Consider the following 22,459-nt stretch of genomic DNA (forward strand, 5'->3'; position numbering starts at 1 on the left):
CAAAATTTTGCTTTGTATAGTTAATAAGCTTTAACCATATTCATTTACCAATAAATACATTTTACAAGACTACAAATTTATCTATTATTTAGGTATCCATTGTTTTTTCTTGTAATAGTGAGTGTAAGCCTTGATTTAATATAAATAAAATATTTATTAAATTATGTAACTGTCAAAATAATAATGTGTGTAAAATGAATTCAATTATTTAAAAATATAAAATTTTGTAAAATATAAGTCTTATTATTTTAATATTAATATATTTTAGTAAATATATATGCTAGCTTTAAACTCTTGATACTTTTTTTAATCATTCTTTATGTATTTTATATTTAATTATTGTTAGTTTAATGTTGTAAATGTAAAAAATTAACAATCCGTAATAGCATACAATTTTAATATATATTGGAGGATCTTATTTTTGCCACGGTGGAATAGATGGATGAAACAAAAAGCATTTAAGTGATAATTAAGTTGAAGAATGTTCAAGTTAGCAGATGAAGAATATATCTTATTTATAAGATTGCCCTAATCATTTATTAAACATATGAAAGAAAGGAGATGACGGAAGGGAGAAATGAAATGGAAAGGAGAGTAGAGATTAGGGCACAAGTTTACTTTAACTTAGGGGCAGTGCTGATTGAACCTCCTGCTAGAGGAGGGGAACAATTCGAACGGTTATTTTTAACGATAAATTTTTTTTAATTTTTAACGTTAATTTTGAACATTTATTTACAATAATGCTATTGATTATTTTTAACGTGTTAATTTTTTTTACTTTGACTTTTGAACGTGAAACATAAAAGACTTATTTCACACTTTATGTCTAATAGATTTAATAGTCAAATATATTAGATGGATCTTACTATATTTAATTTAAGTGACATAATGAATTTAATATAAATTTAATTCAACGAATTAAAAAACTCTAGATCAAATTCATCCAGTTAAAATGGACCTAGACTAAAATTTGAATTTAAAGTGGATTTATTAAAATAGATGCAATTGAATTTAAATTAGATATAGACTAAATCTTGAAAAATCCATGGTCTCTTTTATTTTTAATAATTTTTATTTAATCTTTAAAATTTTAGATGACAGATACATAGAAAAAAATTAAAATCTTTAATTTGTAAATAAATTAATTTAAATTAAAAGTTTTAGTTTATTTTATTATTTCTTTTAGAAATCTTTATATTATATTGGAAAAATCTACTTCATTATCCTTTCTTTGACTTTTCCACTTGACTGAGTCACGGATAACACTATGCAGATCATGTTCACCACCTTATACACTTTTCTGCATTATAAAATAAAGATTTCACTAAATATCTGTTCGTGACATCGAATACACAATTGTTAGGCATCTCTGAAATTATCAGGTAAGTGAAAACCAAAATGGTGTCACAGACAGTTGAACTCCTAAAGAAGGAGATTCCTCTGGAGCAGGAGTCGGTAGTTTTAGCTGAAGATACAGTAAATGGTCTTGTTCTTGTGGACATCATAAATGGCTTCTGCACAGTTGGTGCTGGAAATCTGGTATCTGCTTTAGATTCCTTTCATATACCCTCATGTCTGTGTGTGACTGTGTGCGTGTATCTTTAATGTTTTCAATCTTTATAATCTAAATATTCTTGCTGCACCAAAGATTATAGATATATGGATGAAATTTTCAGGCTCCAAGAGAACCCAATAGACAGATTCGGGAAATGATCAATGAATCAGCAAGGCTAGCTAGAGTATTCTGTGAGAAGAAATTGCCAGTTATGGCTTTCTTGGATTCTCACCATCCTAACAAGCCAGAGGATCCTTATCCCACTCACTGTATTATTGGCTCTGATGAATCAAATCTGGTTCCTGGTGAGCAATTAGTTATTCAGATATTGACATATATTTTCATTTTCTGACACAATTCTCATTAATGGTGTTTATTACTACCAAAAAAGTTTCAAATGGATTTCCTTGGAGTTCAAAATAATGATATTACTAACCCAGTTCTGCAGAGTGGAAATACTTGTAAATTTTGGCGATAGATTGCTGAAAATCTTAGATCAATCATAGATAAAAAACCACTCTCTTTTGAATATCTGTTTTACTTTCAGTTGAAATTGATTGGAAGTTTTGATAGGTTTAAAAGTTCAACATTGTTTAATTGCTTAAGCGTTGAGACGAAGAATAGGTTACAAACATCATTCTTCCTCAACATACTTTCTCTCTGAGCTCATGGCATGTCTTGTTATTTTTGGTCTCAGAGTTAAGATGGCTGGAGAATGAAGCAAATGTAACAATAAGGCGAAAGGATTGTTTTGACGGATATGTGGGCTCAATAGAAGAAGATGGTACTAACGTTTTTGTAGATTGGGTGAAAAAGAATAAGATAACAACAGTGAGTGTTTGTTTGTTTATTTATTCTAATGTTGTACTGTTTAGGCATGAAGATGTGAAATCGTTTTCTTGAAACCATTAACTCATTTAGTTTCTATCTCGGTGAAGCTGGTGGTTGTAGGTGTGTGCACAGATATCTGTGTTCTAGATTTTGTATGTTCCACAATGTCGGCAAAAAATCGTGGTTTTCTGAATCCTTTAGAAAACGTGGTGGTGTATTCACGTGGCTGTGCTACCTTTGATATCCCTCTGGAAGTAGCCACAGATACCAAAAGAGCTTTGGCACATCCACAGGTACATACATATATTGCTGTTCATGAATATAGAATGTGTTTGCTCCAAAAGTGATTCACGATGTGCAAAAGTTAAGTTATATGTTTAATGCATTCTGGTGATGTCTGTCATTTGCAGGAGTTTATGCATCACGTAGGGCTCTATATGGCCAAAGAAAGGGGAGCCAAAATAGCAAGGGAAGTGTTAATTGGTGCACCTGAGAAGGTTTAATATATAAACGTGATTTGTAATATTTTTCAGGTTATGTTTGGAGTTTGGAACGTACTACTTATGAATAAGTTCTCTGTATAAGGTATCTAAAGATACATATACATATGGTAGGTCCGATAAGTTATAAGGGATTATGTACATAAGGTTTATTGCTAAATAAAAATTTTCGCTCGTGTTTGTGCCAGAGATTTCAACCACTTCAAACAAAAATTGAAAAATCTATGATATTTAAATTATTTATAATTAAATTCTTTACTCTTTTTAAAATATCTTGTTTGGAAAACAATTGAAATATTTTTCTTTATTTAGATTAAGTAACTAAATTTCTTCTTTAGAATAAATATTTTAAATTGGGATTTTATACTAAAATATAAAGTTTTATGATTAAATTTTACCAAAAAAGTATTAGTCAAATTTAAATATCAATAATATTTTATAATTTTACTTTTTAGTATTAGATAATATTTAATAATTTAAAAAAAATAACAGTATTAATACTTTTTAATATTGAATCATATTTACTAATTATTCACTTCAACAACATAAAATGATCTAGTTAGGAAAGTTGAAATCGCAAGAGATAATATAAAAGCTAAGTATCATTAATGAAATTTTTTTAATCCAAGTGAATGTGTAAATTATATATAGTCAAATGGTAGGAATTTTAATGGTAATTGATTTTTCAGTGAGAATTTAAAGTTATGATGTCAAACGATATGATTTTACTTATATAAAAAAGAAATATAAATGATATGTATAAATCATGGTTTTATCATTTAATGTGCTTTACGATCTCTCATCCTTCAAATAATAAGTCTTTTTAACATCCTCTTTTAATCCTATTTAGCATCCAATTTCACTTCCATTCCACATTTACCTTATTTTCAAGAGTGCAACAACATACCAAACAAGTGGAATGGTCTACAACTAAAACAAACGAGTAAATGTATTTACTGAAGTTTGACATCACTTTGGATCACTTTTGTTTTTCTATTCCTTCCACTTTTCAAAAATGTTTGCAGTTCTTCTTACAATGTCACAACGTAGGGTAGTCAAAGAAAGCTCATCAATCAATCGTTTATCCGTAAAGTGAGAGTATTTTATATGTTATATATACTTCAAAAATTAAGTTTTAAGATTTTTCTTTCTTGTTTTATTTTTCATTTTGCTCTCTCTCTCTCTCTCTCTCTTCATGTTTGCTCCTCTCACATTCCTTGTGTCCCTACCAGCTTGTGTTTGGATCTCTCCTACTCCAACACTAGCTTTGGGAGAGTGAGTTCCAAAATAAACTTGACACTCCCTGGCACAGTCGACGACCGCTAACATCAATGCCAAGTACATGGATCAAGACAGCAAAATCACCAAACAATGGTGGTTGTGATATTCTGTCTGAGGATCGAATATCCCTCGTCAGAATTACACGGTCATCATTGTTTTGGCCTTCCTCCTCCCTTCTATGTTTCTCCGTCTGGAATTTTAGGGTTAGGTTAGGTGTTTTGACAGAGAGGCAGAGATTGGGAAAAAGGGAGTCATTGAAAATAAAAAGTGAAAGAAAAACCTGGATCATTGATTTAGAGTAAACGAGATCTAACAGTTTTCGGAGTTTCTCACGATGAGGGAGATATAACTGACTACCTTCCCGTGCTAGCCTTCACCTATGTTCAGTTTTCCAAACAAGTAATTATGCGTCAATAAATTCAGTACAAGATATGAACTAACTGGGCATACTCTGCTAAGCTCATCCTCATGTGAGATGGAAAAGGAAGGTAACTACAGTTGTCCTCAAATTTCTGTATTCAAAATTTGGCTTCATATTTCGGAGCACCTTCAATTTGTTGACTAGATATAAGAGTTAATGAGGAAGATAATGCCAAAAACCTCATAATAGGATTCAAAGTAAGAAGAAAAAATTGTGATGAAAATCTCATCGTAACAGAAAGAACAATGATATTATGAATTTTATGATACATATATAACTTATAAGAAAAACTAGGAACAATGTACAAAGTTGATGGAATGAAGACTAGTACATTGTGCTTCGGTGCTGGTATTACTAATCCCTCTTCAGTCTATAGTTAGTCAAGCTACACCTACCAATGCTTAAGATACCAGTCATCTGAGTTCTAGACAAGCAGCCCATTGCTCAGTCTCTGCTACTCGGCAGAAAGCTAGTGGTTAAAATATTTAAAGCTGTACATCAGAGTCAGATAGAAAGCCAAACAACAAAATCAGCAATCAGAGAAAATTCATGTTCACGGAAAGAATCATGAAACACCTACACGTAGTTGAAGTGAAGACAATGGATACCTCAAATGGAACCCTGCAGTGATTGATGATATCTTCCATTGAAGCACAGTTTTAGCATTCCAAAAAACCTAGAACCTATAGAAATTAGACATATTAAATAAATTTCCAACATGATACGGTTAACAATTTAAATATTTAGAATCACCCATACACTTCATGACTATTTCACTAGAAACCAAAACCAAAATATACAGAATAAAAAACTTAAATATTTAGCAACCCAGCAATCGAAATTTGAAACCAAAAAGTCCATTTAATAGTTCTTTGCTGTCTTCTGACCAAACATAAAGCTTCATATTAAAAGCGAGTAAATAATTATTGATTGCTTTAATGTGTAATAGGGACTAGAGTACTACATAGTGTTCAAGGCCATCTGTGGATTGGTAGTAAAGGGTGGAATGTAAAGGCATGAAGTGGAAGGAGAAATTATTCCACCGTTGAGTTTGAATAGGAAAGGAACATAATGGAAGAAGATGGATCATAATCCATTTCATCCATGGCTTAACCCGAATTTTCTTCCCCAAAATTTTGGGATGCACTTGATGGAACAGAGCTTTTAGATCATAGAATAAGTATTTTATCTTTATTAATGATCAACCTTATAAGACAATCTTCTAATCCTAAGTAGTATTATCAGCTGATGCTACAATCTTTGAATTCGGTCGTTAATTTAGTCATCTCTTAATCCTTTCCATGTCTTCTTTCCAATAATTATTGACTTGAGAATCTGAAACCTTCGCCTATCCTTTAGACATCTCGCTATATCCCTAACAGAATATTCTGAACCAGCTGCCTTTTCAGTTGACCTTGTAACTGTTAATGAGGTAATAGGTGACTCACATTATGATCTAGTGCCTTCTGCTCTATATCTACCAAGTAGTGTATAATATCAATTGCTCCCAGAAAAAAAAAATTGTTGCATTCCTTTTCCTATTTTTAGTAGTTTGAGCTATAATCATTGACTCAAACCAAAACCACGTGTAGTCATATCATCCTTGGCCTTTGTGTTTGATCCTCGGAATAGGCACGGACTCATTTAGGATGAAAATATGGCAATTACTAATGAAACTCCTACTCTTCTATCTAGCAGCAGCAAGGCACTAGAAAAATGGTCTAACAGAGCAAATAGATACTGATATAGCTGTTGTTAGATCAAACTGCCAAATCAGAATAATAGGATATAGAGGTTTAGTTAATTTTTTAGATAACCGTACAGAAGTGTCACACAAGTTTCATTACTCACAAATAAAAGAAAAGCAACGCAGTGACAAATCTTCTCATGATTCCCATTTCATAGTATACGCCTTTGATTCTGGATTTACAATTATATTACATTACTTCAATTCGATGTAATAATTTAATAGAGATTTGCTGGCAGCTATTTATCACCTATATGTGTTGCCAACAAGTCAAAAGGTAGATTCTGCTCCATTTCCAAGTTCTAAAACTTAAAAAACATGATATAAAGATTTCTCTCAAAGGTTACATGACATATGCTTCAAATTAAGGTCTTTTGGAGTTTATTATATTTTGCTTTTGAATGAAAACAAAATGCTCTCGACTATTGAATATAGTTTTAGTGAAAAGCAATATGGGAATAATCTCCCTTATGTTGAAAATACACATAGGATATTATATTTATATTAAAGGAATATAGGCTAAGTTCAAAATACAAATAAAAATAATAACAAAGTAATTAAAGATAAAAAAATAAATATAAGATATCTATTTAAGATATCTAATAATCTAATATATCTAACACTCTCCTTGCATACAAATCATAATACCAAGTTTGTTACAAATATAATCAATTCTCAGTCCCATAAAGACTTAGTAAAAATATCTATTATTTGATCACTCTAGTTAATAAACTCAATCTTGATGTCTCTCGATACAACCTTCTCTCGAATGAAATAAACTCAATCCCCTCTCATGAAAGACATGACTAGAACTAATATGAAGAACAACTTGATTGTTATATTTAAGTGTCATTTGAGTGACATCTTTAAATTGTAACTCTCTATGCAATTGCTTAAAACAACCAAGCTCACAAGGGGTTGAGGCCATAGCTCTATAATTTGCTTCTACATTAGATCTTGCCACAATACTTTGTTTCTTGCTTTTTCAAGAGATCAAATTACCACCAATGGAGACAAAATATTCAGATGTAGATCTTCTTCTAGATTAACCCATTCAGCATCTGAATAACAAACAACTCTTGTATGGTTATTTGAACCATATAACAACTCTTTTCCAAGAGATTCTCTAATGTACTTTAATATACGGATAACTATATTCCAATAATCTTCATATGGGGAATTAAGAAATTAGCTTACCACATTGACTCTCAAGCCAAAGTTTAATGTATGATGTCCAAGTCAAATAATTAGTGCTATCTAACTTATCAATAGACAAGTGAACATCGACATAGTTTGCTAAGATCTTTGATCTGAAAATGGTGACAAAGATGTTGTTTCATCTGGAAGATGCCATGGTTGTCATTGCCGGTGAGAACGATGTCATCAACATATACTATCAAGTAGACACATCCAACACTCGAGTGACGATAAAAGACTAAACGATCTGCCTCACACCAAGTCATACCAAATTGTTGAACAACATTGCTAAATTTTCCAAACCAGGCCCTAGGAACTAGTTTTAGACCGTATAAAGATTTGCAAACACAACATATCAACCCAAAAGACTCCCACTAAGCAACAAATCATGGAGGTTGCTCTATATAATTCTCTTCCTGCAAATCTCCATTGAAGAACACATTTTTGACATCTAGTTAATGAAGAGGCCAATGTTGAAGAGCAAGCATGGCTATATCAGAAGAAGAATGACCTTTAAAGTAAAAAGGAGACTCATTGAAAGTGACATCTACAAAAAAAAAATGATTAAGATAATGAGAAAAACACATTTGAGTGGTCGAGGAGATAACTTATCAAGACCAGGACTAAAATTATGAATAAAACATGTAGATCCAAAAACTTTTACAGGTAAGGGATGATGTTAGGGAACTAATTGTATCTAGTAGAAGAAGAAACATTACCCAGCCTAACTGCCTGGCAGTTAGGTAAGTCAGTATAAAAGGGGTGGGTTGGTTGGTGAGAGAGGGGAGTTTTTGGGAGTGTTATTGTTTGGCGGGAACTCTTGTAGTTCTTTGGAGGGAGGTTAAGCTCTCGGGTTACGTTGTATCACCATTCTTGTTGATTCTTTTCATTCTTTTCAATAAAAGGAGGCTGTATAATTCAGATAAATTGTCTTTGTGTGTATTCGAGTGTTTGTCCATAGGTTCTTGATCTCAAGAACCTATCATTTGGTCCGACCTGCCGGATCCGATAGGAGGAGAACCAGTGATGGGTAGCGAGACGGAGGGAAGACTGGATAACTTGGAGATCACAGTGGAGGGAATTAAAGAGGAGACCGCGGCAATCAGACGCGATTTGCAACAAATGATGAGGTTGATGAGTGGGGGTGCAAACCATCAAGGGGGTGGTTCTGAGGGAAGCAGCAGTTCAGTGAATGATAATCAGGGGAGAGGCGATACTGGGGGAATATCGCACAACTGGAGGAAGAAAGTGGAATTGCCATCCTTTGAAGGCGGAGACCCATACATCTGGATTAATCGAGCCGAAAGATTTTTCGAAATCCAGAAAGTGGCTGAGGAGGACAAAGTGGAACTCGCTTACATTAGCATGGAGGGGAGCGCGAGTTACTGGTTTAATGTTTGGAAGGAAAAAGCCAAGATTCGTTCTTGGACGGCCCTAAAAATGGCGTTAGTGAATCGGTTTGGAGGGGGATCCAGAGGATCGGTGTTTGAACAGCTTGCGACAATGCGGCAAGAGGGATCAGTGGAGGAGTACGTCCGGAGCTTTGAAATATTAATAGGTCAGACTCGGGGGTTATCGGAGGAGCTGGTGATGGGGTTTTTTCTCGCTGGACTGCGAGAAGACATCAGGGGACAAGTCCGCATTCAAGATCCTCAAGAATTCATGGTTGCGATCAGGATCGCGCGGGACGTAGAAGATGCGATAATGAGGGCGAAAGGAGGGGGCTGGAACGGGATGAAAAGTAACCCATCGGGGTCGCGCATGGTAGGTTCGGTAGTACGTGGCGAAACCGAACGCCAGTCCACAAACCGGACAGGGAGAATGGAAGACAATGGATCAGCTAGGAGAGAGGGAGCGATGCCGGCGAGCAGTTCGATAGGGAGTGTGACCGGAGGCGCCGATAATCGGGGACGGACGGTGCGAAACTTACCGTATTCGGAATTTCTTAAAAGGAGAGAAGAGGGTCGTTGTTTCCGGTGCGGAGGCCCCTTTGCTCCTGGCCACCGATGCTCGGAGAAGAGTCTGCGAGTTTTGCTGTTGGCGGAGGATGAGGATGACGAAGCGGAAGAAGGGATAGATCAAAATTCAAAACCTATGGAGCTATCGGCGTGTTCCGTCGAAGGGTTAACCCAACCGAAGATGATGAAATTGAGGGGGAAGATTGGGCACAGGGAGGTGCTAGTCCTCATCGACAGCGGGGCCAGCCACAACTTTATTAGTCGGAGACTGGCGGAAGAGCTGAAGTTACCCATAAATGATACGCCCCCTTATCAGGTGAGTTTGGGGGATGGACAGCGGAAAGAGACGAGAGGGTGTTGTGAGCAGGTAGAGATCAGATTGGCGGAGGCCGTGGTTGAGGAGAGGCTCCATTTATTCGAACTGGGCGGAGTAGACATCATATTGGGGGTTGAATGGCTAGCTAAACTGGGGGAGGTGATGATAAATTGGAAGGAAATGACAATGGGGTATATCGTGGAAGGTAAGAAGGTGAAGATACAAGGAGACCCAGCGTTAGCCCGACAGCTGGTGGAACCTCAATCTTTATTAAAATTGACAGATGCTGAGTCATGGGTCATAGCTTGGGATATGGGCCAAGTGGAGAAAGAGGTGGACGGTGAGGGGCAAGTGGATTTGACGGAGGGGCAGAAAGCAGAATTGGAAACCGGGTTGCAGGCGCACTACCACGTTTTTCGGGTTTGGGAAATGTGCGTAGTGGAGCAGGGGACAGGAGGTGACGTGATGGGTGAATTGACTGAAGCTCCCTGCACGGTTGCAGCATGTGGGGAAAGTAGATTTTCATTTACAATTAACCGAGACAGCAAGAATACACTCAATATTTCATGTTCCCCAACTAAAGAAGGCTGTGGGTGAGAAGAGGTGCCTCCGTTGGAAGATGGGGCGAAAAAAAAAAAAAAAAAAAAAAAAAAAAAAAAAAAAAAAAAAGAAGAGAGAGCAGTTTTTCAACCTTGGGGACAAGGTTGTTGGGGAAGGGGAGTATTGTTAGGGAACTAATTGTATCTAGTAGAAGAAGAAACATTACCCAGCCTAACTGCCTGGCAGTTAGGTAAGTCAGTATAAAAGGGGTGGGTTGGTTGGTGAGAGAGGGGAGTTTTTGGGAGTGTTATTGTTTGGCGGGAACTCTTGTAGTTCTTTGGAGGGAGGTTAAGCTCTCGGGTTACGTTGTATCACCATTCTTGTTGATTCTTTTCATTCTTTTCAATAAAAGGAGGCTGTATAATTCAGATAAATTGTCTTTGTGTGTATTCGAGTGTTTGTCCATAGGTTCTTGATCTCAAGAACCTATCAGATGAAGAGATTCATTAGAAAATAAAATAAAATAAGGTATTTTATTATCCAAAACAACAGAGGGCGTGCGATTAATGAGATAAAATAAAGAATAGCATCACCCAACAATATTGAGGAACCTCACCATAAACTAAAAGTGTTTGTTTCAATAAGATTCCATGCTCATCCACCTCATTTTGTTGAGGTGTATAAGCACATGAAGTTTGACAGAGAATGTCATGAGAAGCAATAAATTATTTAAAAGAATGGAAAATGAGAAGCAATAAATTATTTAAAAGAATGGAAAATGAGAAGCAATAAATTATTTAAAAGAATGGAAAAATATTCGCAACACTTTGCAAAGTCCGAATAAAAACACCAAACTGAGTTTCAATTTCATTAAAAAAGATTGAAATATATAAATAATTGAGAATGATTTTTCAATAAAAACAATGAAGTACGTATGAAATAATCATCAATAAAAGTAACAAAATATTGAAAACTTAAATTAGACTTAACACAACTAGGTCTCCAAATGTCAGAGTGAACTAAGACAAAAAGGGACAAAGCACGTTATGAGACACTACGAGGAAAGGAATTACAATTATGTCACACACCAAACTGGATAACTTGGATAAGCTGGGAATACACTGCTATAATTTGGCAAGACTGGGATGACCTAACTAAGCATGAAGAAGATTATGAGACTCCACAATTGTGCCAACATGTGTGGAAGGACGGAGATGATAAAGACTATAAGACTCACATCTAATGCCAATCACTTGTCAAGAACTCCAGATATATAAACAAACAAAATGTTTGGTAAAAGAAATAACACAATCAAGAGAACAAGTTAAATGACTAATGGATAATAAATTAAAAGGAGACCCATAGACATAAAGAAAATTACCAATGGAAAAAGGTTAATAGTCCCAATACCATGAGCTAAAACCCTAGATCCATCACCCATTGTAACAAGGTAAATTATCCAGAGAGGATAAAGAGGAAAACAAAGATTTGTTACCATTAATGTGATTAGTGGCTCCTAAGTCAAGAACCCAAAGACCGAGAGAAGATAGTGTCAGACAAACCAAAGATGTACCTGTGTGTGCTACAAAAACATTGGAACTAGAAGGTTGTTGATCCTCATACCATTTCAGAAAGTTATTGATAACAATAGATTTGTTAGTGATATTAGATGAAGAAGGATCCACAACAGGTGACTATGAGGGAGGATCAGTCTAAACAACAACAACAGATCGAGGAGGACGTCCATGTAAGCATAACACCTATGGCCTGGCTTACCACAATGGTCACACTTATGACGTCCTTTTCCATGCTTGCGAAAGCAATTGAAGATCATCACGTTGAGACACTAATGTACAGGAATCATCAGCAAAAATGTATCATTGATAGGTTTACTTAGTACACGCAAAAGAATAATAACAAAGTAAAGATAAAACATAAAGATAAGATATCTAATAGCCTACAATACATAATCTTCAAATAGGATTGGGCCTTTTAGGTTCCCATTAAACCCAATTGTAGCAAATGTTATATATTACAAAAATTACAAAAATAATAAATAGGTTGGTCATGAGGCTAACACACCTTAAAAACATAAACGTTTATAGGGCTTGATAATAAATAAGGCTGACCAAATTGTTATATAAATACAAGCATTTTGTTCCACCTTTATATCTATCATATGCAGATTTCTAAACAAATTTTATGTTTCACATATTTATTCACTGGCCATGCTAACAATATGATTTCCTAGCTTGAAAGGGAAAAATAAAATAAAAATAAAAAGAAAAAGAAAAAAAAAAAACTTATGCAGCAAACAAAATCCATCAGTTACTACTTCCATGACACATGGATCTTTGATGAGAACTTACCCTGAGAATCTGAAGAAAGAATTTACAAGTCTCTGACATTATGAACAAAACCCTATTGTTGAAGCCTGAGCCGATTGAAGAAGACCAAAAAATGGTACTCAGGGGCCCAGTACACAAATCCAACAACTGGGCCTGCTTTTAGGTGCTGGTAAAATCAACAAAAGGCATGTTGCAATCAGAAACATTTGCACAAAGGTAAGAAAGGATAATTTCAGATTACAACAGAAAAAGGATAAAATAATAAGACAAGATTGAAGAATACAAACCTTTCCATCGAGAATCACAAGTTCACCATCAACCCATCGGGGATTTTGAAACCCTGGCTCAGCCAGCCTCCCTTCGCCTTTGTAGCGAGCAATCTGAAAATTACAACAATATTGGAGTAGAATACAGAAAAATAATAATCTAATCTTTAGTGAATTAACACCAATTTACTAAAACTTTGGGGGAGGGGAGGACCAGAGAGTTAATATCTTCAAGAAAAGTTCCATACCACACCAAACTCTTCAGGTATTATCCCTTTATGAGGTAGTTGATACCTCTTTCCAATTTTTGCGCGGAATGCCACCTAAGGTCAAGGAACATAAATGATGAGATCTATATGATACAGACAGCACGATGAGAAGCTTAGTATCAAAAAGAGAATGCAAGTCTATTGCAGACAAAAGTACAAAACTATCTCAGCCAATATAGAGTTTCCCAAAGAAAAAGAAAAAATTATCCAGTAAATACTCATGATGAAGGTAAAAGAAACTATTGATCACAAAGCATATCTCAGCACCACCAACATCTCAGTTTTTGCTAGTATGATTAAAAACTGCATTTTCCGCAGATACAGAGGTTGCTAATTCAACACCTCCTCACAAAGTAGTAAAGCATGTAGATGAAAAAATAATCATTGTTTTAGTAAAGTTTAGAATATTACCTGGCCGGCTGGTACATAAGGATCTCCTGTTAGCTTTAAAGCTTCTACGTACTCATAAAACTCAAGATCTGAAGGTTCCTTGGCTCCATTGTCCTCTTGCCACTGTCCAAATCTACGTCTTAGATGAATAACTTCAGAGGAGTAAAGTCCATGTGATCCAATGTACAGACCTGATTAAAATGAAAATACATTACATGTTTTACACTGTGCTGCAGATTAAATACATCCTACATTCAGCACCTTGTGGTGACCAAATTGACAAATTCTATAGAAAATCACCATTTAAAGGATCAAAAGAAGTTGGTATTTTGATGCGATTGAAAATAGTTGACCCGGATAATTGGTGATGGTTTTGAGCCTGACTTAGTGTGAGATTTATCAATTCTCCCACCTCTTTCAGCACCTAAAAGATTGAAGCAAAACCATCATAGTCTAAGCGACTCATGGATAGATTCAACCAGATATTGAATTTTGAAAAGAAAAATAATTTACAATATATATATATATATATATATATATATATATATATATATATATATTCAACTTCTTATACCTTTGAGGGTATCTTCCCCCTGCCAATAAATTTAGCAAAGTCAAAAATCACATGATCAACTTTGCGACGACCTTGAAACTTAGCTGATTTATCAGATGAAGATTTTCCTTTGTCAAGACCAATAGGCTGATTGACTTCTTTTTCAACAGTAAATGAAAATGAACTACACCCCTTCATATCCAGCTTAGCAGGAACTCGAAGCAAATCTCTAGTGGATAGATTACTTGAAAGTTTCTGCACAAGACCACCAATAGCAATTTTAACAGCAAATTCATTCTGTTCTTCACGCTCAAAAGTTCCCATACCAGCGTTTACTTCAATCTCATCATCTCCCTCCTGCTCAGTCTCAGATTTAATATCTTCAAGTTCTAGATTTTCTACATCTTTTTCTTTCTCTCTGTCTTCGTCTTCATCATCATCATCTTCTTCGTCTTCATCTTCATCACTTCCTTCATCTTCATCTTCATCTTCATCCTCAATTATCTGCTCAATCACATCAGATAGATCAGTGTCTACTTTCTCTGGAGTTATGACCTTGAAAACCTTCACCTTTACTCCAGGAATCATATCTTTCAAGACATTCTGAAATCCAGGCATTCCCTCCGCTGGATCATTGCCATCATTCCTATCATCACCATTTTCTGGTTCTTCAGTACTCACAACAAACAACTCACTTTTGTCTTCAGTAGATTCCGTTGAACTCAGTCTCCCAGTAGCATCCAATGTTTTAGAAGACGCTGTTGGGGGTCCATGGAAGGCCCCTCTCCGCTTTAAGTACACCGCCTGAAAATCAAAAGAATATCCTGTTGTAGTATTGCTATAGGACAAGTAATAGATAAAGACTATTTCGTATTAGTGTTAATACAATTACTAATAGAAAAATGACTATTACAATTGTTAGTCTACTTCACACTGGCTATTGTACAATTCCTGTATGTAAGCGTATAACTAATCTCCTTCATGTGCAGGTGGCACTCTTCATACTTTAATTGTACAAACAAATCATCTTTACCTCTTCATATTCAAATTCAGTGACAATGTCATTTAACAACCTTATTAATCAAATTAATAGTTGTCTCTCTCAGGATTGCAACCATCCTCATAAATAGTTTTCTAACTAAATACCAACCAAATCTTTAAACCTTCTTCTCTTGTAAAAAATTTTATCAATTAAAATTCATAAATCTTGTTTAATCAGTAATCCTTACATAATTTCAGACATCAATGATGACAAAAAATTACATGCCATGAACTGTACATGCTTGACATTGATTATGATCATATTATTACTAATTTCAAATGATAGAGAAAATTTATGGAATTTTTATTACAATTTTAAAAATAATTCACTATTTTTTTAAAAGTAAATTAATGTATGTTTAATCATTATAAAATAAAGAGAGAAAAGTCCAAGGTTAGTAGTAGCTAAGGAGAAAGATTTATATGGTTGATAATTACTAGTATGAAAGATAAACAATTACCTATTAAACTACCAGTTTTTTAATTACTAAAATGTAGGAATTTAACTGCTTTAAGTTGAGTAAAATTGTTTTGATTTTTTTCCAATAAAAAGTGCTAATCTACTTACAACACATGAAGGGGGTAGGTTAGCATATCCCTTAAGCGAATATGCACTTCAGGTCAGACAGACACCATAAATTTCCAAAACAATCATTTTAATTCATCAAATAAGGAGCAAAGCTACAAGGTGAAGAATAAGACTCAAATTAGTTTTGCCTCATTTTTAATCCAGAAGAATACAAGTTAAAATGGACAAAATACAACTTTGTATTTAGGGAAACTCAGCATGAAGCCATGAGCTCAAAATCATTGAATAGAGGCACCTTAGTGCAGAAACGTCACTAATCTGAGAATGTACGTCCATTAAAACCTAAGATAATGTGAAGCTCCAAACACAAGGAAGTAACACTGCTGAAGTTTGTTTGAATCTAACACCAGAAAGAAATTCAACCCAGAAGTGCTCCATTAATAAAAATACAACTCGGCACCACCCCATCAATAATCCAAATTGGTTGCTTTATCTGGATTATGAATTAGATGCAATATGCTTCATTCTTGAATATAATCCCACGTACTATTCCATCATCCAAGGATATTTTAAACTGAATAATTAGCAGAAAACTTGTTTGACAGTAAACGTAGAAGGTGGTCCTTAGCATACCCATATATTCAGATTTTACATAAGAGAACAGAATCCAGATAGAGCACAATGTTTTGTTTATGAAAACTCATAATTTAGATCAAATTTTAGAGAAGATTGCTTTCTGTTTATATAGTGAAGATCCCGCATGTACAATAGAAATTATGGGTCAGTCAAGAAGAGATACCTGTGACTTGAATTCACCTGTTTTATCCATTGTAAGAAAAATTTCAAATAGAGGAATGCCAGCTGCAGATGTTGCAAGTTGCCTAAAAAAATATAGTAAACGGGTTAACACCAGAAAGACAACAAGGCAGTGGCAGGCTCACCTAAAATATTTCATGTACAGATATTCCTCAAAGTTTATAAGAAAATCAAAACAAGGCAAGTAAATAATAAATTAATTCCATGAGAAAGATTTCAGCAAAGACAACAAATGCCATTGTAAATACTTGCACACGTAAATCTACACAAAGAATGAGTGTATACAATTTTATCAAATGATAATGTGAGCATATAGCAACCAGATTCATAGAATTCACCATTAAGATTTCCCATAATAATAATTATTTCAAATTTCAATATTATTCAGTGCCAAAGAAAGCACGGAGAATAAACTGTTAGCTCATCAAATTGGTTAAAAGCTATAGCTATTGATTCCTGTAGCAATTTAAAATTAATTCCAGCTAAATTTTTAAAAGAGAGTCAAAGACAAGGTTAGTAAAGATAGACAAATCAGACTCTAAATTAGCTCATTACAGAACAGAAACAATAAAAATGATGAGGGTTGAAGGCAAGGCAATGCAATACTCTCATAGTTACGTCATTCAACAAACTTCTCTAAGATTAGAATAACAATATCATTACTCCCTGACAAGCCAACCTTTTATTTTAGTTTATGAACACGTGAAATATACAAAATACATACATTAAGTTCAGTCTCATATACAACTATTCTGTAGTGATCAGGAACAAAATGTTTGTTGAATATAGTGGAAAACTATATTTGGATTAATCTCCCTTGTGTAAAATACACACATAGGGTTTTTTATTTATAATAGAAGAAATATGGGCTAAGCCCAAAATACAAATGAGAAATAATAACAAACTAACTAAAAGATAAAAGATATAATATATCTAACACTCCCCCTCAAGCTGGAGCATACAAATTGTATGAACTAAGCTTGGAATAGATGAACTCAATGTTGAACTAGATGATTTGTCTTCAAGAGTGTGAGACAAACATAGATGGACTAACAACAACTTGTGAAACTTCAACTTCAAAAGTGGATGAAGGAGAGTAGTGGTGGACAATGACAAGCTGCAAGGACTGATTCCCAATCAATGATGGATGAGTGACGGGATCAACAGTGGTAGCTGAAAGCTAAGAGCTACAAAACTGCAGGGACTACACTAAATCCTCATCAATGATGGATGGGTGACGCGATCAACAGTAGTAGCTGAAATCTACAAAACTGCAGGGACTACACCCATATTTATGTGACTTGCAGTGTCTTGGAAACGTACTCCCCCATAGTGTGAAGGTGGAAATGTGAAAGATCACAATTGCTGAACCACTAAAGCAAAACAAAATATTAAGCTACAATGTTGAAACAAAGGCATCAAAGATCCAAAGACATGTTGGAGGTCCAAAATTCTTTGCTGGACAACTCCCAAGTGGGTGATACTTAGCAGTGTATCACAAGAAGATCAGGCTAAACTCTAGCCCAAGAAGAACTGACACAGATGCGTCTGTTTGAGACGGTAGCGACTACAGCGGCGGTTGACTGCTATAAAACTGTAGGGACTAAATTGTCATCACTGACTGATGGGGCCTGTAGTGGTTGGAAGCGACAAATCTACAGGGACTGCCATCACTAACTAACGAGGTGATGGGGCCTACAGTGGTTGGAAGCATACAGCGGCAAACGGTCGGACAGCGACAAACGGTCGGACAGCGGCAAACGGTCGGACAGCGGCAAACGGCCGGACAGCGGCAAACGGCCGGACAGCGGCAAACGGCCGGACAGCGGCAAACGGCCGGACAGCGGCAAACGGCCGGACAGCGGCAAACGGGCGGACAGCGGCAAACGGGCCGGACAGCGGCAAACGGGCCGGACAGCGGCAAACGGCCCGGACAGCGGCAAACGGCCCGGACAGCGGCAAACGGCCCGGACAGCGGCAAACGGCCCGGACAGCGGCAAACGGCCCGGACAGCGGCAAACGGCCCGGACAGCGGCAAACGGCCCGGACAGCGGCAAACGGCCAGGACAGCGGCAAACGGCCCGGACAGCGGCAAACGGCCCGGACAGCGGCAAACGGCCCGGACATCAAAGGGACTTAGGGTTCCAAAAACGTGAGGGAGAAAACCCTAGGTATGAGCCCAAGCCAACAAAACGGAGAAACAGGAACCAAAACACACTCAAGAAGCTCCGGCGAGACGATCTGCAGTGACGCGGTGAAACTCCGACACCGGGAAGGCGGCGCCTGCAGAACACGCGGCCGAGACTGGCCGAGAAGAAGCGGCGCGTGGAGGCGCGTGGTGAGGAGTCTGGTCATCACTCCGGCGGGGTTGGCCGTCGCTCGAGGAGACGCTTCAGATCCGCTGGTCACCGGTCGAAACTGTGACGGAGGCCGGCGGTGGCGGCGGCGACGGCAGCGGCGGCAGCGGCGGCGACGGTGGCCGGAGTTAGCAGCGACGGCAGCGGAAAGTGGCGGCGACAGCAGTGGCACACTAGGTCTGGACTGGTGCTGATTGTGGCAGAGATTTAAGAAGAAAAGATGGACTGCCCACTGAGATTTTAGGGACTGCCGGCGGCCATGGCGGCCGGCCGCCGGCAGACAGCAAAGACCACCAAAAGAGGATCAGAGAACTTGCTCTGATATGAAAACTATGTTTGGATTAATCTCCCTTGTGTAAAATACACACATAGGGTTTTTTATTTATAATAGAAGAAATATGGGCTAAGCCCAAAATACAAATGAGAAATAATAACAAACTAACTAAAAGATAAAAGATATAATATATCTAACAATGTTAAAACAACATGGTAGTAGAGAAAGATGTTTCATTTCAAGTCATTATCATAAGTGTGAACAGACAAAATGGAGAGAATGTTGAAAGGTTAACCAAACTAATAAGGCAGATGGCAAGAAATAGATCAAATTGAATATGTTTAATCCTTTGTTCAATCAGACAAAATATGCATAGCTGATGACTATCATATCTTAATCTAACTAGGGGACAGTTGGCTAATGCAATTTCACACTCTGTAGAATACATATAACTATAGGCCACCTCTAACAACGAGGAGGGAAATTGGTTGAGGCAGAAATCTAACGGTGACTAACTGATCTCCCTGAATCATTATTTATGCATAAAGGAACTAAGGCTACAAGAGTATAAGCACATAAGCTGGTCCATATTCCTAAACTTATTTGAGTTTATATGCTGCTACAATAGACATTTATGAATTATAAAGCACTTTGAATTTTTGACCATGTTTGGATGAGCTTATTATATGGGATTCATAAACACACAAAAGCTACTTTGTGGCTAAGACTAACAGAAACAATAATCACAAAAATGGGTTAAATTAATCCGAACAAAAGATCACAGTTCCTACGTTTTAGTTTGGAATAATTAGAAATGAGTTACAATATAAACAATAATTAAGTTATTCCTAATAGAAGGTGGAGTAACCCTGAACCTAAATATATCAGACACATTCACATGAGCCATTCCTCATTAGCACAAAGCATAAATGGTAGAGTACCTCCTTTAGTCCTATAACAAAGTAAGTTTTTCTTTTCAATTCACGAAAGGCTAAGATTCTACCCCACTTTTATCACCAACATGGAGAAAATTACCTAGGACTATAACTCCTTGCCACATATCTTCCATGCTCAGGAGTTATACGAATAATTAGACCATGTGGATCTTTAACATCTTCAGAAATACCAGCCCACCATCCCACCTACATCAGCAAATGCAAGTCAATTCAAAAGAACTTCTATTGAATATTGATAAATTCAAGAGATATAAAAACAAAATCACAAACCAAATTCAGATGTTTAAAGCAGTGCAGTTTATTGGCAGAGCATACGGCACTAAAATGTCACATCAAGGCATCAATCTTTCTGATAAATAAATATATAAAGAATGAAATCCAGCAACTCATGCAAATGAACTAGAACCATGATAAAAACCAATGAAATAACGCCCCCTAAAATCTAAAAACACTATAAAAAGTAAACCAAGCATGCTCACAAATGGATTTTTATTTGCTATCTTCTAATATTGACTGTCATTAGATCCCACGGCCAATTGCAAGGTCTAAGAATAAATTCACTTTAAATGAACTCCTGATGACCAAAAAAGTAGAAAGGGAAGTCTTATCTTGATGGTTGAAAGAAACTTGCAACCAAGTTACAGATATTGAAGCAGAGCTACAAGTATTGCTAGGGCTACCCTTTCACATTACATCTGACATTCTATTTCCACCAGAATGCAAAGATATTCATGCAAGTTGCATTAAACAAACTCTATCAGAACTCACGAGTCCAGCGCCAGCTTTATCTCTTAAGAAAGCTGCATCACCATACCGCTCCTCTTTAATGGCTCTCTGGAAGTTTGGAAAACATACAAACAGTTTTGAAATGTATATATGAATGGGGTTGTTAAAAGAGAAAGAACAAAAATTGGTAGCTAGTATGGAAAAGTTTTGGCTATCAAAGGAGCATCATGTAGTCAAAATTATTACGTTGAGATAAGACATCACTCTTCCAACACTGTCATTGTTAGCTGCAGCCGCAAAAGCCACCTTTAGCCTGGCGGCATCTTCGTAATCCTCCAAATACACAGCCCGACTTAACTGAGACTGTTAAGCACAAAATCATGTAATACTTGCCATAATTTGTAACTTGGAAAGGCAGAATGGCTAATTTAAAAGAAACAGAGTTGCTTGAGTTAAAAATAAAAATACTATTGAAACTCTTCAGAAAACCGCATTAAAATCGATTTACGATAAAAAAAAAATTAGTTACACGTAATTAGAGGACGCGAATTGAAAAACAAAAACAAAAAACCGGTGTACCTTGAGAATTGAGAGGAGACGCTCTTGCTCGTCGATTTCTTCGAAATGCCGGCGCCACCGATCCCAATCCCAATCCTCATCGTGGCCAGCCGCGCGGCTACGATCTTCGACGGCGTCCCCGAAGGACTTCCAGTAAGAATCGACGCGCTTCGCGACCTCGGAGAAGTGGTGCAACACGGAATCCCAACCGCGTTTGGCGCCGCTGCGGTCGTCGGAGGAGATGCAGCGACAGGGAGAGAAGGAAGATAAAGGAAGGAGCGACGGCGTTCGCGCGGGAAACGGAACGGCAAGCTTCTGATTAGGGAAGGTGAGGGTTGGAGCGGTCATGGAAGCCATGCGAGAGAAAGAGAGTGAAAGGAACGAATGGATATGCGTGCGTGTGAGAGTATGTGTTGGAAGGAGATTGGAAAGAATATGCTGTTGTTGCTAAATGGTGAGGTGATAGATTATTATTGTTGCTGGTGTTGAGTTAGTAAATAATGTGAATGTAAAGTGAAGGCGGAGGAACATGAGGCTAGAAAGTTGGGTGTGAAATTTTGAGGGACGGATCTTCATGCCTCCATAGATTTTCTAGCGTCAAGGGATAAGGATCAATTTTCTTTTTCTTTTTCTTTTTCTTCTCCTTCTTTCTTACTTATTTTCGCATTTATTTTATTTTTTTTTTTAACGGTTGGTGTTCATAGGTTTGGTTCGGGTCAATGGGTTGTCATTCAAAAAGGTAAAAACATTTGCCAACAGGTGGCACTAACCCAATATTTTATCCATTAATAACCATGGATTAGGCAAAACCACATAGTGTCATTAATTTTTTTCTTCTTTTAGAGCTCTACCAGTTTGTTCAATTTTACGCAAAAATTGCAAACCATATCTTAGATTTATAAAAACATCACGTTCTGTTACCATATTGAAAATTTTGAAAATGTCACAAACTTATCTTATCTGTGAATGTTTAAAAGAAAAACCATCTTTTTCAGAACAGAAAGTATAAAATTTTACAAATTAGAAATTA

At 36.4% G+C, this 22,459-nt stretch overlaps 2 protein-coding genes across 5 annotated transcripts; one reads left to right on the forward strand and one right to left on the reverse strand.

The window, feature by feature from the left end:
- Positions 1-1,319: 1,319 nt before the first annotated feature.
- Positions 1,320-3,075, forward strand: LOC124827598 (nicotinamidase 1-like). The gene is made up of 5 exons (XM_047300685.2): positions 1,320-1,539; positions 1,677-1,860; positions 2,253-2,386; positions 2,494-2,679; positions 2,797-3,075. The coding sequence occupies exons 1-5, from the start codon at positions 1,399-1,401 to the stop codon at positions 2,887-2,889; spliced, it is 738 nt and encodes a 245-aa protein (XP_047156641.1). The 5' UTR covers positions 1,320-1,398; the 3' UTR covers positions 2,890-3,075.
- A 1,744-nt stretch (positions 3,076-4,819) lies between these two features.
- On the reverse strand, positions 4,820-21,973 carry EX1 (UvrB/UvrC domain protein (DUF3506)). 4 transcript variants are annotated; one of them, XM_088103783.1, is made up of 15 exons: positions 21,451-21,973; positions 21,118-21,234; positions 20,914-20,979; positions 20,225-20,331; positions 16,542-16,623; positions 14,194-14,976; positions 13,920-14,043; positions 13,641-13,810; positions 13,209-13,283; positions 12,982-13,074; positions 12,716-12,860; positions 12,123-12,192; positions 11,842-11,928; positions 5,197-5,271; positions 4,820-5,079 (listed from the first exon to the last, which is right to left on the reverse strand). In XM_088103783.1, exons 1-11 carry the CDS (start codon positions 21,784-21,786, stop codon positions 12,768-12,770), a joined length of 2,046 nt encoding a protein of 681 aa, XP_087959909.1. In that variant the 5' UTR covers positions 21,787-21,973; the 3' UTR covers positions 4,820-5,079; positions 5,197-5,271; positions 11,842-11,928; positions 12,123-12,192; positions 12,716-12,767. The 4 variants fall into 4 exon arrangements, with proteins under 4 accessions (XP_087959909.1, XP_087959910.1, XP_047156652.1 ...); XM_088103784.1 differs by lacking the exon at positions 11,842-11,928; XM_047300696.2 differs by lacking the exons at positions 11,842-11,928; positions 12,123-12,192 and having other exon boundaries at positions 21,451-21,972.
- Positions 21,974-22,459: the final 486 nt, after the last annotated feature.

The sequence above is a fragment of the Vigna umbellata genome, chromosome 1 (assembly GCF_029865625.1).
Source record: "Vigna umbellata cultivar VRB3 chromosome 1, Vumbellata_1.0, whole genome shotgun sequence".
NCBI lineage: Eukaryota > Viridiplantae > Streptophyta > Magnoliopsida > Fabales > Fabaceae > Vigna > Vigna umbellata.

What these genes read in the sequence shown, in the direction of transcription:
- EX1 (XM_088103784.1), bottom strand. Translation starts at nt 21,786, where the DNA reads ATGGCTTCCATGACCGCTCCAACCCTCACCTTCCCTAATCAGAAGCTT. An exon ending in GCAAGGAGTTATAGTCCTAG is followed by an intron (nt 16,624 to 20,224) that starts GTAATTTTCTCC and finishes ATATTTTTTTAG; the next exon opens with GCAACTTGCAACATCTGCAG. An exon ending in TTGTGATTCTCGATGGAAAG is followed by an intron (nt 12,861 to 12,981) that starts GTTTGTATTCTT and finishes TGATTTTACCAG; the next exon opens with CACCTAAAAGCAGGCCCAGT.
- LOC124827598 (XM_047300685.2), top strand. Translation starts at nt 1,399, where the DNA reads ATGGTGTCACAGACAGTTGAACTCCTAAAGAAGGAGATTCCTCTGGAG. An exon ending in AAAAGAATAAGATAACAACA is followed by an intron (nt 2,387 to 2,493) that starts GTGAGTGTTTGT and finishes ATCTCGGTGAAG; the next exon opens with CTGGTGGTTGTAGGTGTGTG. An exon ending in GAGCTTTGGCACATCCACAG is followed by an intron (nt 2,680 to 2,796) that starts GTACATACATAT and finishes TGTCATTTGCAG; the next exon opens with GAGTTTATGCATCACGTAGG.